Below are 19,717 nucleotides of genomic sequence, written 5' to 3' on the forward strand. Positions count from 1 at the left end.
GCAAAAATTTTACATTTAGCTATATTTGGGCCAGTGCTAGCGTCCACGTAAATGTGCCACCATATTTTTTCCCGCTCGCACTAAAAACTACACTGTTTGGCCCCGTTGTTTGGCTTACTTTTGCGTGTGATTTTTTCCACATTTTAGGAGACCTCATGCACTTCTATTTGACGATAAGCACGTACTCGCTCCAAATATAGAAAATAAAAGACATTGATTGGCTACTACACAGCTAGTTATGCGGAAAATAAGTGCTAGCTGGGTTGCGAGAATGACTGCGCACATAAAGGTGCAGCCCGCCCACCTACCCCGGGTCACGCTCGCCTGAACACGCGCAAGATCACTGCATACAAAAACGTGCCTTTTCCGGGCACCTGCTCCCGTTCTCTTTGTTTGGGGAAAGTTAGAGCAAGGCGCAAAAGCACGGGCCATGCTATGTGCACGGGGTGGTCAGGTAATCGCGTCCATCCTGCTCTCCCCCACCCCCCCCCCCCCCCCCCCCCTTGCTCTTCTGCCCCGTCCTTCCGGTCACGCTCGGCTGCGCTGACGTTTTCAACTAATTTTGTTACCGCTACGACGACGACAACGTCAAACAGGTTTTGCCCGGGAACCTTCGCATTAACAGCTAGCGCTGTAAACAAAGCAGAGCCGCAAGAAGTATGGCTCATGAGCAGCTATACTGAAGCTGTCTTGTAAGCCACGCCGCTAGACGCCATGATTTCTGAGTCCGAGCTGCAAAAGCGCACGTGAGGCGCGCAAATGAATGTACTTGTAACTATAAATAGCATGCCTTATATTTTCGCGGTTCCATGGCTGTGTGGTAAGCAAGGAGACAATTATTTACCATGTTATCCATCCAGTGTAAGCAAGAAACATTCTCACGTCTTGCGGGGGTAAAATTGTTCGCGGCAACGAAAGCCTTCCGAACCATCGTTCCCTATTTTTCCCGGGCGTTCACTGGACACTTTTTTTTTTGTAGCGGCCTCACGGAAACTTCACTGTATGCTGTCTGTGTTTGTCATGGCGATGGGCTCTGTGACGGTGAGAAATGGCAATATTTTTATATGCGTAGTCATTTTTAATCAACGAGCACGTGTACCTAAACTTCAGGCACGCTATACGCACGCGGCCCCATTGGCAGCAGCTGCTGCTCCGTATGTGATAACAGCAGACTCCTGAGCCGAGGACCGATTTATGGTCGAATGAGATCAAGCACACGGTGTTTAGCGCGCATATATTTAGCGATCGTCGCTCAGCCTTTGTAAATTACCGCGGCGTAAAAGCATCCGGTTCAGTTCGTTTCCAGGACCTGCCACGTAACGCAGATCTGGTACAAGCTTTGCGGCTATACATACGACCCATGCAGGTATTATAGTATTTACAGCTTCAATAAATTCACATTGTAAGTTGCCCCTGTCTAGGAGATAATCTGAAATCTTATTTTCATGTTTAGCCGTATTCAAAAGCGCCTTTTCAAGAATCCGCAAGGACATATAAGTCACTCTAGACCTGTCGCAAAAAGGTGTTCTTCAGGTAAGCATGATCACTACCGAATAAGCAGTCATAGCGACAGTACGAAATTCTCACTTGCATATAGCTCTCTTTCGGGCGCCTCTCATATTTTGGCATATCGGTTGAAACCATCAATCCAGAGTCGCCACTGAAGCACTTAACTGGGGTGGTAGGTTGTGTGACCTGCCTTTCTCCCTTCCTTGTGACTCCGGCTCTCTTTGTGCTAGTCCATATGCCTCGAACAACCTGAGTTGCCGAATCGACTGCCTGATCGTTCAGGCGAAAGAGGCAAGACAGTAAGGATGGGTGGTAGCGTATGCACCGCACTGCGTCGTAACTCCTTTACATTTTTTTTTTGCGCAGCTGCTTATTGCATTCTTAAAGGGTAGGCGTCAATGCTAAGGGGTCGGTGAACAGCTCTGTCGGCTGAGGACACATAAGCTGAATTCTTGTTTCATATGACTCATCAGATGAAGCTCAGCAAGTCCGGCCGTACTGAATGCGGACAAGCGAACGTTTCGTCTGTGCGTATGGGCTTCCTACCGATACGAGTTATGGCGCTTGCAGCCCTATAAAGTATTACCGCAACACATGGCAGTGAACGCACGCCTGTTGAAAACGAATGGTGGCGTGTCGCGACGAGCAAGCGCTTGCTATTTGTGCCAAGCATAGGCCGCAGCACAGACGGGGAGCCAATGGTTGCCAGCGCCTGCACTAACGGCGACATTGACGCACGGGCGCGTAAGCACACGCAGACGCAAAGCGCTCGCGCACACAGATGCACACACAAACAAAAGCGCTACAGAACCCCTCCGAACTCTTTCTTGTTTGTGTATACTGTGTGACAGCGCTTTGATTCGTGGTAATGATACACGTTTTGCTAAGAAGGCTACAGCGACACAGTACGCTATTTGCTTAGAAGAATTGAGTGTAATGCTAGACGATTTCGTACTAACTTATTTAAAGGGCATTGTGTTAGTTTCCCGACTATTGTGAAACGTTACTTTTACATTGCCCGCATTTTCACGTGATTTCATCACTCCTTTATTGCACCTTCAAACGTTTAGGACTGACCTTTGGGTTTAGCTCGCGTTACCGGAGGAGACTCATGGCCAAAAACATGCCTTTCCCGGAGATCTGCGCTCACTTCGTTTATTGAGATAAGTTACAGCAAGACGCAAGGCACGGGAGATGGTTTCTGAACGAGATGGTCAGGTAATCGCGCCCGTCCTGACCCCACTTGCTCCGCTGTTCCCTCGTTGCGGTCACGCTCGGCCGCAAGAAATATGAATTATGAGCAGCTATACCACGTCGCGAGGCGCCATGATTTTGTAGTCTGAGCTGAAAAACCGCACGTCAAACGCACAAATGGATGCACTTGTAACTAAAACAGTTAGCATGTCTTATAATTGCGGTATTTCGTGGCTCTGTGGCAAGCAAGGAGACAATTGTTTACCATGTTATCCATCTAGTATGAGAAGGAAACATTCGCACGTCTTACGGTGACAAAAATGTTCGCGGCAATGAAAGGCTTCTGAAACATCGTTCTCTGTTTTTCCTGAGAGTTAACTGAACATTTTGCTTTTTTTGTGTGTGTAGCAGCTTCACAGAAACTTCACTTCATTAAATGCCTGGTGGATTAGCGTTGCGAAGCACGAAATATTGTGCGAAAGCAATTTCTTGCGGGTGGACACCACCGCCACGTACATGAAAGCGTGATTGAGGTGTCCACTGACCCAGGGAGCCAGTTATGAACATCATCAACTTTTTCATCTTCAGTGCCAATTTACCCTGTGTACGCCGGTGGCCTATGCTCCAGTGCCGCGTTTCTGCAGCAGTGTTGCCAACGCCAACGAGTAATGATCCAGTGCCGTGTTTCTGCCACAACGTTGTCCACGCCAACGCATGCAGCGCACACCTCCCTGTCACTACCGCCACATAGCTCAGAGCGCGAATATTAGTTTAATAGTAGTATTAGTTGATGAAGACGACGATGTGAAATGCACAGCGCGAGAGTGTGTTGCAGCCGAACACTAGGCGTGTTCAGCTGCGGCGATAGCCTATTGCTCTCGTGCAGTGGCCAGCGAAGCTTATCGTTTCGCGCAGGCGGGGGTTCGCAGCGCAGTCGCGGATATTGATTTCATGTATTTTTATTTATTTAGTCAAAGATTCGACGCAAATCTGTCTGGTCAGGCATAGAAGTGAAAAAGATTTGCAGTCACTGACCAAGTCAAGCAATGATGAGGGACCTTTCGGAACCCGTACGTGTTCCATGTTCACAATGAGGCGGATAAAGCAAGTAGGCGCATTTTAAGCGGAAAATTTGCGACGTAATGACTGGTAATAGATTACCAGTTACGTTTCGGAACCCGTAAGTGTTCCGAAACGTCTTTCATTATTGCTTGACTTGGTCAGGGACTGCAAATCTTTTTCACTTTTATTTATTTCTTTCACTTGGCACAAACCTACAAACACCGCAAGCTTACAAATAGCGCAAGATCTTGCTCAGGGTTTACCCATATCGGAATAGTAGTTTCGCACTAATAATATTTTTATATGCGTAGTCGCTTTTAAACAACGTGTGTGTAAACTCACTTTCTTTTGATCCGCACAACTTATGTGCAACGGTGTTTATCTTGTAAGCTGGTGGTTACACACGCGGCTCCATTGGCAGCAGCTGCAGCTCCGAATGTACTAATGGGAGATTCCTGAGCCGAGGACGGATTTATGGGCGAATCAGATCGAGTACAGGGTGTTTATCGCGCATATAATTAGCGGTCGTCGCTCATTCTCTGTAAGCATATTCTGAAAAAAAAAATATGCATTTATTTCTGTCCCATCTAATTCTAGTACGAAATAAAATATGCAGAAATTTGATCCTCTAAATTCTTCTCTGGTCTCTGAGAGGGCTTCAGCCTGTATACTTGTTTTTTTTTTGCAGCTTGCACAAATACGCTGAAGCACTTAATTTGTTTTTGAACGAAAAAGGCCTAAATAAAATTATACATTATTCCTAACCTCCGTACATCGACCGTGGCCCACAGATCCCCAGCAGCCAAGCTCTACGGGTTGAAGCATTTATTCCCGCGGTTAGTGAGCAAGGGATATACGTGCGCGTTTGTCTTTCGACCTTTGTCAACGTCGATAGCGTACTGAGTTTGCGATATAGGCGACAAGGCACAAAATCAGACTAGAATGATGTATTATTAATAGCTTCTCACAGTCACGTAATTTGTACAGTCCTGAACTTGCTTACATGTTATTGTTGCCTTGTATATTACTGTTTGTTTGTTTACTAATGCTCCTCTGCTTAAGCACAAATGTGTGCAAAAAACTTGGACGACGCTTAAGGTACCCTTAAGAGCATAATGCGTGTCACTGTGAGTCCTCATACGCCTGCTGGGGCAGTGATGCAGATGTCGTTAAGTGGAACGCCACTGCCCCGGCAAGTGACTGTTTCAAACACAGCCACCGGTAAGGCTTGTGAGACCCAAGTTATTCTTTCCGAGCTCCCGTAAGGCTAATTTTTGCACAGATAGTTCTTCGGGAGGCTGTCCATCTCTCAACCAGTGAGCTGATGCGCAGGGTCACGGTTGGAAGGTGGCAACTGCAATGACTTTATTTGAATTCATTTCATTACCAGCTGGCGTGGGCCGCCGTGGAGGCTCAGTGGTTATGGCGCTTGGCTGCTGACCCTAAAGATGCGGGCTCGATCCCGGCCGGGGTGGTCGCATTTTGATGGAGACGAAATGCTAGAGGCCCGTGCACTGTGCACGTAAAATAACCCCATGTGACCGAAATTATCTGGAGCCCTCCACTATGGCGTCCCTCATAGCCTGAGTCGCTTTAGGACGTTAAACGCCATAAAACCAAACCTGCCATGGAGGGCAGATGTTCACCTGCCCACCTCTGCTGTTGGGTCACTTGCTTTTTCGGGGCACGGACAGACGGACGGAAAGAAACGTTTTTCGAGAACGGCACCTCTAATGCTCTCGCATTAATGTGCATTAAAAAAAGACCAAACTTAAGCCGCTTTTTTGTCATGATAGCATAATCCTCTGGATAGCTAGTAACTTACTTAATATAGCTATTGCAATAGACAGCACAGTGCAGCTGTGGAGCACGACTGAGCCTCATTACGAGAAAAAACCTGCTGGAAGGGACGCAAGCGCATTATCTGAAATGATGACCGTAGCTGAAGAACACATTGGCGTCAACTGAGGCACTCGTCCACTGCTGGAAATAGTGCGTGTATTTGCACACGTTGACATACTAGTGTTACAAAGTCTAAACCGCTATTTCGACGACGAATAGCAAACCTCTACAATTGCGACCTATCCTAACGGTACAACCGCAACATATTTACATTTCGAGCCTTATTTTCACTTTCTGGAGGAAAACTTTCGTTATACTAGGGCTCTGTTCGCGCTCGTCATTGCTTGAGACTCGATATTATGCACTGAAGCATCCCTTGTAATTTCAAAGTTTCTTTTGGAGCGAAAGCGCCACTTCGGGCGTACAAACTTCGAATGTCATGTTACGGCGCAGATATGGCCTTGAATCTGCCTCAATAAGAATACAGAAGAAAAATGTGGTGTTGGCGGGAATGGAGCCCGGGCCTCTGGCAAGCGAGACGGAGACACTTTCACTCCGCCGCGACTGTTTTTTTTGTTTTTATTGCCTGTTTCGACAGTTTACAACAGATCACAAACATGTTCTGCGCTACATTCTCAAACATTAAGAGCAGACTTGAGTTTCACTCACGTGAGAAAATCAAAACTGTTTCAAAGAACACAACTCTCCCATCAACTCGATAACTTCCTCTCCATAACATAGCTATTTGTACACTTCACGCAGCTTAAATATGCCTTCTTTGAAGTAATCTCAGACAGACCGCGCATCTTCATCGCATTGTCATACAGCCATCCTGCTTCGCCGAGTGCTGTGCAGGCCAAGAAGGAAAATTACATCGTATTTATAAAGATTCGGCTCAACGTCCGGGAATCGTATCCCATACGGCGTCAAGGGTAAGTCTTTCTTTATTGTACGCTGGAGCACGTCCCAAAAGAGCAGCGCATCCCAGCAATCAATAAAGACGTGTTTTATTGACTCTGGTTTGTGACGTAACAAGCAGTGAGCACACCATGGTAAAAACAATCCCTTCTTCTCCATCCGCTGGCACCACTATTTTCCTTACTATTTTTAAAACATTTCCTCCTTGGCCTCCACTATACAGAGATTGATATATTGGCCCAGGGAAGACACAGTAAAGCAAATCTTTTAGCAATTTCTTACGCGTGACATTTGAAAGGTATTCCAAACTGAACCGAGCAGACTGTTTTACTCCTGGAAGCGGATGAAGGCGCGTCTAGTGACTGCACAGATGTCTAAGAAACGTATCTTCGAGAAATGTACTGATGCGTGCATGAATAATATATTTATGAGCATGCAAATAACATATCCCAATTAAGCGAGCAGCAAAGTACGTTTCCGGTGAATTTACTTCTTGCATGACGTGCAGTCGTAGCGCCATCATGCGACACCCACTGAACCCATAACACGTAATGTACGGCTATGGTCCAGCAGACGTCGCGCGTCTAGTGAATTCACAGATCTCTTAGAAACGTATCTTCGAGTTGTGTACTGAGGCGTTCATGAATAATTAAATATGATGGCGTAAATTATAAATGTTCCAAATAAGCGAGTAGCGAAGTTGGCTGGAATGCACGCAACATTACAGACGCCAAGCCGCGACTGGTTGCCCGATACACCACAGCTTTCACTCTTTAACGAGGTTCAATGGTAGCTAAACCGCAGCTAATTTTTAAATTTAATTATTTTACCAGTCGGTCGATAAAGAAAGAAGGAACGTCGCCTCACACACCAGACATGCTTGACATGCTGCAGCAACATCTTATTAGCATCATACTCGCATCAGGCATGGGTTTTCTTGAATTTATCAACGCTCTCAGCGCAAAATGTTTGCTTATGTATGTAGGTTTTCAGATAACTTCAGCAACAGCAGGTAGGGAAGCCTTAGTCTACTAACAATGTTCACTCTTGTTGAAATGCTTGCAAGCGCACTTCGCTTCCGTCTGCCCCAAGGTTGCGCTTCGTGAAAACCATTTTACGCTTCTCTTCAAGTAACATGGATGCTAGGATAAGTGATTGTGCCAGACTGTGCCGATCCTTGCTTTGTGCAGTGTGAATGTCCGCACTATTCGTGCTCTAAATTCACTTTCCCGCCATGACCTCAGATTGTGCCTACGTGTAAATAGCACTAATGACAACTACGCGTCGCTGTAGGCTAGTCCTTTCAACAATAAGGGATGCTCAGCAACCCTGGAAAAGGCGACCAGATGCTCATGGCTCAAAACAACCTTTCTGCCATTGTTTTGCAAATAAAAAAAATTCTCGGCTTCAGAGGTGCTAGTACACTAATAGAAGTCGAGTTGACGCCCTCTTGTGCGACTTTTTAACTTGTAGTGTTGACGCACCTGTGAAAAATAACTTTTTGTATTCTGAATGACAGTGAGGAAAGGATATGATATTTTGCTTGCTGAACAGAATGCAGTGAACAAAACTATGATCTAAAAATGCAGCCGTTGTAATGTCGCCTATCAGAAGTGGAAGTATCGTAGCTTTGTTGTTCTGATCACGCCTGGAGGGAATGCGCAATTAATGTTCGATTTAGGAATAAATGCGTTTTCACGTTTTTTGGTCAGAAAAACCGAAATGATATGGCTTGCTACACAGGCATCTATTGAGCACAAACCATGCATTCTGTGAGTAATCACAAGCCTTAACTATCGCTTAGATGCTTATGTCACCTTCGCCTCAGTGATGGGCATTATCAGCAGGGTACCCACCGCTGTGTAACCATTGTCAAGCTGCTGTGCGTACTGCTACGTATTGCAAAACTTGCTGGCAAACGCAGCCACGCGATTCAGCGAGCGTTAAATGCGTGATCGTGGAGCGGTGATGCTCTGAAAAAATAATAATAATAATAATTGGTTTTTTGGGGGAAAGGAAATGACGCAGTATCTGTCTCATATATCGTTGGACACCTGAACCGCGCCGTAAGGGAAGAGATAAAGGAGGGAGCGAAAGAAGAAAGGAAGAGAGAGGTGCCGTAGTGGAGGGCTCCGGAATAATTTCGACCACCTGGGGATCTTTAACGTGCACTGACATCGCACAGCACACGGGCGCCTTAGCGTTTTTCCTCCATAAAAACGCAGCCGCCGCGGTCGGGTTCGAACCCGGGAACTCCGGATCAGTAGTCGAGCGCCCTAACCACTGAGCCACCGCGGCGGGGTCTGAAAAAAATTGAAAATTGGTTTTTGGAAAAAGGAAATGGAGCAGTATCTGTCTTACATATCGGCGGACACCTGAACCGCGCCGTAAGGGAATGAATAAAGGAAGCTCTAAGAGAAGAAAGGAAGAACGATGTGCCGCAGTGGAGGTCTCCGGAATAATTTCGACCACCTGGGGATCTTTAACGTTCACTTACATCGCACAGCGCGCGGGCGCCTTTTGAGTTTCGCCTCCATCGAAACGCGGCCACCGCGGTGGGGTTGAAACCCGGGTAATCCGGATCAGTAGCCGAGCGCCCTAATCACTGTGCCACCGCAGCGGGTGACGCTCTGAAGCTGAAAGCATGCTCGCACCACATCCTCTAGGCGACGTGGTGCGTTCATGCACTTGCGTCTTTGTTCATTTGTACAAACAGTTATCATCTGACTGTTTGTAGAGGCCATAGTGTCTTGTTTACCTGTTGCTGGATGACGTCCGTGGCGACGTTGACCACGCTGTCCTCAACGTATACGCCGGTTTTCGAGGCATCTGACATCTCTTGGGGTCCTGCATTGAACATCATTCGGTTGAACGCCGCAAGTTACAACGCGTTGAGGTGCAAAATACTGCAGTTACGCTGCATGAAGGTGATTTGGCTAAAAGCTACTGGCTTGCTTGAAACCAAATGGAATATTTGTTATCCCCTTTCCTGCCACCAATAAAATAAAGAGCACAGGACAGACACAGAATTAATGAAAGGAACGTGAGACGAGTAAGTGCACAGGATAGGCGCTGCCAGATGCAAAAAGAAACCAACTTAATTAATGGGCTGGGCAATTCAGCATGATATTAAAGCGTGGCCTAAATGCCCACATCATTAAATTTCTTTCTTGTCTGCAAAATTCACAGGACGGTTACGAGTGTGTAACGCGAATGTTGGAGCATTAGCTGTGATGTGACGGCAAATAATTTCTCACAGACATTTTCTGTTGTTTCTTTTTTTCTCTCGCAAAGTTAGGCAGCCGGAGGTAAATCTGCGAATTACCCAGGCCGCAGTAATACTCTGCAGTGGATTTCGGTGGTGGGATTAGAACCAATCATCTCCCACAGCCGAGGCGGACGCCCAGCCACCCGTCGCCTCCCATCTTCTCTCCCTTCTCTCACTTTCCCTCTCCCTCCCCTCACCTAAAAGTGGGGAGCGAAACGGAGGCACGAGCTAATAAGAGCTAACGCTCTAATATATCTATAATAGGGCACTGGGTTTGCCCGGCAGGTTAATGAAAGGGTTAAGTAATTAAACCTATCTAGGGCAAGTAGTGACTAAAGGTCCGGCCCACGAGAGGGAAATAACCTACATCAAGATTTTTGGGCAGTGCATCTGTTAGGTACTCTCGGGGCATGAATTGCAGCTTACCCGTATCCCCCTAGAGGTAAGTATGCCAGTACTCACCGAAGGGGAAGAAATTTGGAAGGTAAAGAAAAAGGCTTGAAATTAAATTGGAGACTGCGCAGCGAGCTACGGAAAGGAAAAAAATAAGTGCAACATTACAAGACGGGAAGGGAGCAGAGTGGGTTGGGGAAAAAACGTGAGTTAATGATGTCTTAGGCGAAACCGAGAAGATGAAATCGCTATGGGCAGGGCATGTAAAGCGGACAGCAGAGATTACCGATGGTCTCTTAGCAGATTCCGAGAGAAGTCAAACGTATACCAGGCGGCAACAGTGTGCCAGGCGTGCGAATGAGATTAGGAAGTTCGCAGTAGTGAGGTGGCAGGACGAGCTTAAAGGAGACAGAGGGAGAGGCCTTCGTCCTATAACGGACATTATTCAGCTGATGATTATGTTGATGTATTTTGCGACCTGTGAAAAGTGGAGTTGACAAGCGTTTTCAGAGTTCAGTAGTTGCTGCTATGGTTACGCACTTATTGTCTTTTAATTAGCTTTGCTTTACCAATAAATCTGTTTGCTTGTAACCTGGTCGCCTCATATTCAAAACATAATGATCAATGCTAACCGCATGCTAGCTGTTTGCGTCGTAACTTTTCTAAGACCCTATCTTCATTTAAAGTTATGCTTTAAATGTCACGAATTTGGCCAAAATTGTAGTGCACGACGCCAGTTTGTAATCTCTATCTCGGGAAACCAATAAGTGCACTTTGAACTTGTTCAAAATAAACCTGTTCGTTTTATTCTCTTTAACTATGACAGGGAAGCTAGCATAACTGAAGCAAAATCCAGACTCGACATTTCATCCCTATCAATTAGTAGAAAAATTTTCCGTCTTAGCCTTTATCATACACTTTAACATCACCCCTCACTGCGCCATCATCTCATCCCTTACCCTTAATACATATTCCATCGCATCGACCATCGTCACGAAGAGGTCAATAAATAATTGACCGCACAAACTTTCAATCAGTCGTTCGTACATCGTACCGATCGAGAATAGAACAACCTTTCCGCAGAAATCATCAATATTGTTGTTGTTGTCGTTGTTGTTAGTGGCTATTTAATAATAAAATAACAATGGAAGGAAAAGAGTTGCAAGCCACGGCATCTGTCATCCAAACCTGAAGCACCTGAGCTGCGACTAGCGAGAATAAAATAACAGGGAGAGGGAAAGAAAGGGGGGGAGCGATAGCAAGAAAGGATAGGGTGACTCATTTTTCGCGATGCTTTAGCTAACATTATATTTCCAGGTTTTATTTAACGTTGTATATCTTGTACGCTGCATTAATTTTTCTATATTTCTCATATGTGTCCTTCTTCTACATTACTCCCCAACTGTAAGGAGCCTGAGGGGTGAAATAAATAAAAAAAGTAAATAAATTGGCATGGTAGGTTTTTTTTATGGTGGTTTAGCGTCCCAAAGCGAGTCAGGCTATTGGGGATGCCGTAGTGGAGGGCTCCGAAAATTTCGACCACCTGGGGTTCTTTAAGGTGCACTGACATCGCACAGAACACGGGCCTCTAGAATTTCGCTCCCATCGAAATTCGACCGCCGCGGCCGGGATCGAACCCACGTCTTTCGGGCCAGCAGCCAAGCGCCATAACCACTGAGCCACCCCGAAAGCTGCACGGTAGGTGTTATAGTAACCACTTGCACTTAAAGGTAGTCAGAAATGAAGAAACAAGAGAAAGTTTTGACATTCACTATACACAACAGGCGGTAAAAATTTGTTTTGAAGACGTATGCTCATGGGTGTATGTGCTCGCCGTGAATGGTAAGTGGTGTGTGGGGTTTAATGTTCTGAAGCGTCATTCGCGCTATGAGTAACACTGTATTGGAGGGCTCCGGATTAATTTAGACCACCTGGAGTTCTGAACGTGCAGTGATATCGTACAGGACGCGGACGTTTTTACATCTCCACTATCTCAAAATACTGCCACTGCTGCTGGGATTTGATCCCGCGACCTTGGGCTCAGCAGCCGAATCAGCCGAACTGAGGCGGTTTCCTTTCCCAGAAGGACTCCAATAACTATTTTATCATGAAATCAGTAGAACTTCAGGTAACAGCCTTTAGTTTAGTAAGGAATCAGGAACAGCTAGGGGGGAAAGCGTCTTGCTGTCATTTCAAGGCACGCCTTTTTTATTGGTGATGTTCCAACCGGCGAAATTGTTAGCGAATGCTTCTAGTATTTTAGAGCACGCCCACGGCGAGCTATAGGTCATACTGTATTTCTATGACTCCCGTGACGGACGCTGTGACGTAGGTGCATACTCTCTTATGCGGCGACGTCACACTGTCCACCATTTTGCTCCCGGAGCCCGGCAAAAGGCCGCCGCACGCGTCTAATTGGCTCATCCCCCACGTGCTCTAGCCTGCACCACTGTAGCTTCGCGCTGGGCAATAAAATGGCGCCTGTCAAGTCACGTGGATAAGTTCATTGGGGGCATCGGTGGCGCGCTGTTGGCGGTGATGAGAACGACACATGACAGCCCATATAGATCTACGGGCGGCAAAGGGCCTTCTGATGGCTACGGCACATGTTATCCCGCTGTGTTAAAAAATAAGAGAAATAATAAGAATTAAATTAAGGAAATGAAAAAGTAAAAAAAAAGCGGAAGATAAGAAATGAAGTGAAGGTGTAAATGGCACAAAATCGAAAGAACGAGCCACCAGAAAACGTCGTATTTATCTCCAAATCGTGGAAAAATGGTCAATGCTCCCGCCAAAGTTGTTTGAGAAGCCAATGTTTCTGAGGAGGAAACATGAATTCAGATACCACTTCTGACGCCACTCTCAAAACACTAATCATAGTCTGCCTTTACGAGTACTGAAGTGGGCGAACAAAAGGAGTGATTTTCATGCAGTGACTCAACAAATCCGCGCCTCACAGTAGAAATCATTTATTGGTCTAATGTTCGCAAGTATCAAACGCGTGGACGGTAAAACAACTTGACTATACTCGCAGGGACGTGCTTTTAGATGCTAGTGCAACTGGTTTGTCAGGATGTCGAAGCTCGGCGCTGTTTTTGTACTGCGCCTTGCTTTTGTGCAGTGCGGTAAACAGACGCACGGAACATGTTGATGTACACTCGCAGTGAGACTTTCTTCATGACCTGAATCTCGCAGACAAAGTACGCGCGATGTTTTTCACTGAAAAATGCCACGCCAGCGCGGAGTTCTTTAACGAGGGTGTAAGAAGTTGACTGTGCTCCAAATAAACGTGGGAGGGGGGAGTGAGACCCTGGTGTTTTTGTCAGTGCTGCTAAAGAACGACGTAAGACGTTTGGCTTTGCTGCGAAAACTTGGGGCCGTGTATCTTCTCAAGCAGCCGCTCTCGGTCTAAATCTTACTCCGTGCACTCGCCGCGGTGGCTCAGTGGATAGGGCGTTCGGCTGTGATGCCGGCGCATGTTAAAGAACCCAAGGTAGTCTAAATTAATCCTCGGCTCTCCCCTACGGCGGCCCTAGTAGCCCATTTGTCACTTCTCGGCGTTAAATCCCACAGTTTGAACAATTTAAGCGTTATTTTTTTCTGCGTTAATACCAAAACGATGTGCAGTCGACATACCGCCATTCTCACCTACGACATCAGCGTGGGACGACGCACTATTCTCAAAAAAGCGTCGCTTTGACTTTGCCGGTAGAAAAAATTAAAGCGGGGCTTTTGCGCTCTGTAGTCGCGAGTTAACTTTCGCGCCTAGGAAACATACACCGTCTACCATTTCTTTATGAATGCGTCTTGCGCTCCAGCCAAGTCGGCGCGAGCGTTATATCACTGCAGGCAGCGATCGTCGAGAAGTGTTAACAAAGTGTCTTTATATATCTTGGCAAACTGGACTTTTTTTTCTCTCTCTCTCTCAAGACTATTTATGCTTATTTCCGAGGGCCTCTGTGCTGGCACTCAGGAAAAATTGACCGGTTAATTACCACTTTATAATGACAAAGAGCCTAGCTGTCACTGGAAATGGAGCTTTTATAGACTAGAAAAGGCCAAAATAGAAAAGACGGCTATCTTCACCACAAGCTATTTTCGTAAGCAGACTGCGATGACAAGTGCTGTTTTTTTACGCGAATCCCTGAGGCTAAACATATGTCTAACGAGCTCCAAGAAACCTAACTATCGCATTGTGCTCGGAAGAAATTTCTGTGAAGTTGACCTCAGGGGGAACCCTTTGATGTAAACGCGCAGGCGATGGGCAGATACTTTCGGAAGTTGAATTTAAAGCAGCCAAGTGTCGTACACGGTGCTAGAAATACTATTATCACCACGAATGTATGCATACACCTTGCCACTCTTATAAAGCGCTAGGGCTTGAACGAAAAGCCGCAAAAGTTGGGTAAAGATCTTTTTTTTTTGCGCAATATTTACAAAACATTGTTTTTGGAGTGCAGCTGCAATCATCTTCTGCTCAACAACATTCGTCATTGTTCAGTAAAAAAATGTAACGAAGACAGCGAATCTAGACGCACTTACCTGCGTGGGATGCTTTCGTGCCTTCAGGTGAGCGACGAACTTGCGCTCTCCAGTTTATAGACCTGTGTGGAGAGAAACGTGCGGCGGAAAGGTAGGTTTCGCGCACGTCATTTTGGAAGCACAGGAAGACAACAGATGCGCACCTGGCAGCTCACATTTCTCACATGGTGCGCGCCGCCTGCGCTGGAGAGAGGTCAAAGAGCAGAACGATCACAATGTGGCACACTGTAAACAAGAATCAACCCAAATGGCAGTTTAAATGGTTGGCGCCACCTTTTATACTCCATGTGCGGGAACATTTACTCCATCAATATGGAGTAAAAATGTGCTAAATTACCAATTTTACTCCCTGCACTAAATAATGGGGTATAAAGGAGAATGCTCCTCCTTATAAGTCCCATTTTTAAATGGAGTTTCTTGGTCTAAATGCTCCCCATGTCCCAAGTGGAGTAAAACAAACACCATTTTGCGCCATGCGCACCGCCAACTAGCGACTCGTTTGCTTCTGGTCGGTCGTCTGATAATGGCGGTGAGTGACGAAACCCTGGTTACCATCGTCGCTGGATCCCTGCTCACTTCTGCGCTTTCACGGGCGCCTGCCGCGGTACAAGGTATGCTTGTCGCCGTTTTTAGCTACAGTAAGATACGTAATTTAACTCCTCTTGAGAAGCCTCCAGTGTTTTAACCATGCCTGACCTTCTTCTGTTAGTGTCGCCACCCCGTGAGAGCCTCCGTTTAGGCCTAATTCTCACAGCATTTTTCATTGTGGTTCTCTCGGTGTGTTGCAGCAGGTCATAATGCGTTGCATGAACGTGAAACTGTGATAGAACATAGTTTCAACGCTGAGATCTTGATTGAGCTGATGAGGCTACAATTTTCCTCAGTAATATTGAAAATCTAAGCCTTAAAGAAATACATATGAAAGCAAACACAGACAAACCAAACAACCTTCAGCGGTGTTTTCATTTTCAACTTATTCTGCTGTGGTTTTTACTCAAATATAGCGTGGTGCAGACAGTGAAAACTACCCCGCGACTCTTTTCAGATCTGAACTATTGATTCTTATGTTACATGCCTTTATCTACGAACATAGCCAACCAAACGAGCTCGTACAGCAAAAGCAGACAACAAGCAGACGACTCCTGCCACCTCCGCCTACGCCGCTGCTGGGCTTGCAGACGGCGAAATGAACGCGCGACGCGGGGTAGCATTAGGGCAGCGCAGTTTCGCAAGTTGGATCGCCAGCGGCCCCCGCAGCTACTGCCCGTTCCCGCCGCCGGCACTGTTGTAAGAGTGAGCCTGAATGAGGATAAATAAACATGACGCAAATTTTGGGCTCCATTTCAGTGCGTAGTAATAGACTCCCTTGTACTCCTAAATACCTCACTTGTATAAGGAAGTGAATAAAATACTCCATATATATGAAGCAAATAAAACCTCCTTTTGGGTGTGCGCTTTTGTTCACTAAGCGCTAGAAAATATGAGTTCACCCAAAATGGGACGGTTCAAAAGAAAGGCTCTGACGACAGGTTTTGGAACGCTTACGCAAAGTTTAACTTCATATTCGGTGAATTGAATGAGCGCTCTCCAGTGACATCTACTGTCATGTTTCCATTGACACAGGATCTTCGAAGACACTACCAAACCACTAACCAACATGTTCTTAGGTGGCCAAAATTAGGTGGCCAAAATTTAGGTGGCCAAAATTAGGCCCGCAGTGGAACGTTTGACGTTCCGACTGCGCACTGCACAGGGTTCGACGGTGAAAGGGCGGATCAAAAATGCTTGCAGACACGCTTGTTTTGGTGCATACCAAATATCGCAACGTCGTAGAAATGAAACATGTTTGCTCTTTCGACACAAAACTATGAAAGAGAGAATGAGTTCTCAGATAAGCTGTGCTGCAGCTACGCAGTTCTGATCCATTTTGAACATTTTTGTCAGGTTTTGCACGCACATTTGTTTATATATATGTACTTTTCTTTTTGTTTCTGACTACAGCCGGCGCGCCTTCATTTTCGCCAGCTGTGCCCGCTGTTTTCACGTCTTGCCGCTGTAATTGGCCGCACGGGTTTCCACGTGACGGTGTTCATGAAGCGCTGTCATTCAGCACAGTCGGCTTAGTCGGACCGATTGGTCTGGCCCAGCGCACGCGCCTCACACTTATCATCCAGTTTGTGTTTTGTTTATCCGCTACTCCTACACGTTTCCAGTGCATTCTTTAGAGGCAGCGAGGGATGGTGCGCTCAAAAGTAAAGCTGATGCGCTTGTCAATTAAAGTGGCGAAGCGACGGCCGAACCGTTAGACGCTGAACTCTTCCCATTTGTTATGTTCATAATGTGAAATCTAAGGTCGCTTTCTTTATGATGCACTTTGTAGGTACGCTTGAGCTACCACTTGTCTGGCTTCCTTTCCATCCCTGTAACCGGAGGCGGGCAGTTTTTGATTTTCATCCTCCCACCCTTTTCTCCTTTCGAACCTTGTCCCTCCCTCACTATCACCCTCATTCTGTTAAATTTACTGGCATTTCTTTGCTCTCACCCTCACTTTCCTATTTTCTTAGAGCTACCCTCACACTCGTCTCGCAAAAAATGTCGGCCCTGCCAGGTCCACAGCCTTACTTGCAGCAGTGTTGACTTTCGAGGTGCTTTTGCATACTGCCGACATATGTCGACATTGCCGAGCAATAAGCGCATGATACACGTCCTCAACGCGTTGCTTGGGCGAAAAAGTTTTCGACTAGCCGTGGGAAGCTTTTGTGACTTTATTAAAGCTTAAACTACAGCTTTCAGCACTTCGCATACATTTGAATTAGAGTAACTGTGGATACCGCAGACTGGCCGGTGTTCTTTCTGTGCCATATTTGCTGCGAAAATCAGACCGCAGCTGCCGGAAAGGAGGAGTGTCTCTTTTGGTGGTGAACAAATTATTAATGTGCCAGACAACCGGTTTCACTTGCAGAACCCCTTATATTTCAGAGAAATAGATGCTTTGCTTCTGGAAGTTATTGCGTCTAAATTGTAGAAAACAAACGTGAACTGGCCAGGACGTAATGCCCGTGACCTGATAGGGCTGATTAAGGACTTCATGTTGCAGGTGGAGGTAAAGGTGGTCTTGCCTCTCATTTTCGCACGATTTGCAAGGAGAACATCGACGCGGATACGCACTTTTACATCCTCAGACAGTATCTGCATTTTTTGCCAATAAATGCTCTCTGCAGTGATAGCTTTCACCTTGTCAAATCAGGTATTCATCACTGTCACAGAATGTTTGCAGTGTCTAGTCCTTCATTATTTATCATTTTAAAGTCGCGCGTATCCCGGAATCCTGTCTGGCCAGGGGGACACATAAGAAAAAAACACGGGCGCTGATGAGCTGAGTTTCAAAAAAAAAAAAAAACGGAGCTTCAGACCCTGGCAAGGGGTCGTTCAACAATACTATGGCGTATGGGTTAGTTGGAAAAGGTGCCTTTTCCAGGTTAATAAGGCCCCCGCGCTGGGATCTGCAACACTATTGTTTTAACTGAGCTGACCGTCGTGCGTGTTTTTTCTAATTACCGTTAAAAAGAAATGACTGACGCTTGTTCTTCAGTTGTTTGATGCACGAATAGACATTTTTAAGTATTCATGATGACAGGCGCAATTTCAGCTGTCGATCTACATTCCTGCTATCGTGAGATCGCTGTGGATTACATGAACCGTGGAAAGACCCCATTCGCTATACCTGACGGTTTCTATCCTCTTAATGTCACGCTGCTGGGTCTTTGTTATGCACCTGCCACTGCCAAGCGGAGGTGGGCGCTCTCGCTTTGGAGGTTCATGTGGACGTGTATCGACTCAGCAAACCGGAATTCCTCTCTACGTATATTTATTTCGCGCGGGAGCACTCTTTTATCGCCGTGATATCCACTCCGACAGGCGTGAGTTGCTGCTCGTGGTTCCCCAGCGCTTCCGTTCCTTTCGGGTGTCTTGAAGGAAATCTATGATTTGCCCGCCGCCAGTCGTCCTGGCTTGCCGCGCGCGTACAGTCGGCGTCACCCTAGTGTAGAGCGCTTGAGCAGCGCGTGCCTGGTAACAAATAGTGAAATTACAGAGCAGCCCCTGATTTCTGGGCAAAATGGTCGTGTCTACTTTGTTTGCGGTTATATCTGGCACTACTTCAGCTTAAGTGTTGCCTCTGGAACCAAGCGGCGGCGACAAGATCTGTATTTGTCTGCACGGTAGTGCACCGCCCGAGCGCTCTACACTAGGGTGACGCAGACTGTACGACAGGGTTTGCAGCGATATCTTTAGACCTGGCTTGTGCCGCATTGTATGAGGCTATGTTGCCTCCTGTGATCTGTGTGAACAAAGTAAAATGGCATCTACGTCGCCTGCTGGTGCCCTTCAGCCTGATGGCATTCCCCCAATCCTTAAATATCGCGTTGACCTCAAACTGCTGGCACCTTCCCCGATGTCTCGCTCAGATGATAACTGGGTTGGCTTTGTCACTGATTATACAACCAGGTACGCTATGACGAGTCCATTAGCCATAACTTACGCTACCAATGTTGCAGATTTTCTTCTGCAAGACAGTGTCCTTCGTCGCGGTACTCCAGGGAAAATAGTTATCGAGGACGCTAGTTCAGCTCACAAGTTTCTAATGATATCCTCCGCTCGCGTTCTGACACAAACTGACCACAGCCTGTTGTGCCCAAGGACAATGACCTTAATGAACGCCGCAACCGAAAATTCATTGATATTCCCTCCCATGTACGGCATTTTGATAAGAAATAGGTGCGATGAGTTAAACTCATGCTGAGAAAATTGATAGTACTCTTCTTTCACTCGCCAATCTATTCCAATTCTGATTCTATCCGAGCTCAAATTTTTCATTAGCTCCCGGAAGCCTCATTTGTGCAGATATAGCTCTTCAGGAGGCTGTCTATAACTCTATATTGCCCGCAGACTTGCTATTGTCTGAGAGATACTTCTTTTCCCAGGGATCGT

The 19,717-nt window shown here is 46.4% G+C and overlaps 1 protein-coding gene across 2 annotated transcripts in view; it reads right to left on the minus strand.

Moving 5' to 3' along the window:
• LOC144094592 (ornithine decarboxylase-like) overlaps nt 1-19,717 on the minus strand; it is a 94,899-nt gene that overhangs the window by 33,642 nt on the left and 41,540 nt on the right. For both annotated transcript variants that reach the window (XM_077628519.1, XM_077628512.1), the window contains 2 exons: nt 14,729-14,790; nt 9,284-9,372 (listed from right to left, as the gene is read on the minus strand). In XM_077628519.1, the coding sequence (XP_077484645.1) occupies nt 9,284-9,361 (78 nt within the window). In that variant the 5' untranslated portion in view covers nt 9,362-9,372; nt 14,729-14,790. The remainder of the gene's footprint in view (nt 1-9,283; nt 9,373-14,728; nt 14,791-19,717) is intronic.

The sequence above is a fragment of the Amblyomma americanum genome, chromosome 1 (genome assembly GCF_052857255.1).
Source record: "Amblyomma americanum isolate KBUSLIRL-KWMA chromosome 1, ASM5285725v1, whole genome shotgun sequence".
Taxonomy (NCBI): Eukaryota; Metazoa; Arthropoda; class Arachnida; order Ixodida; family Ixodidae; genus Amblyomma; species Amblyomma americanum.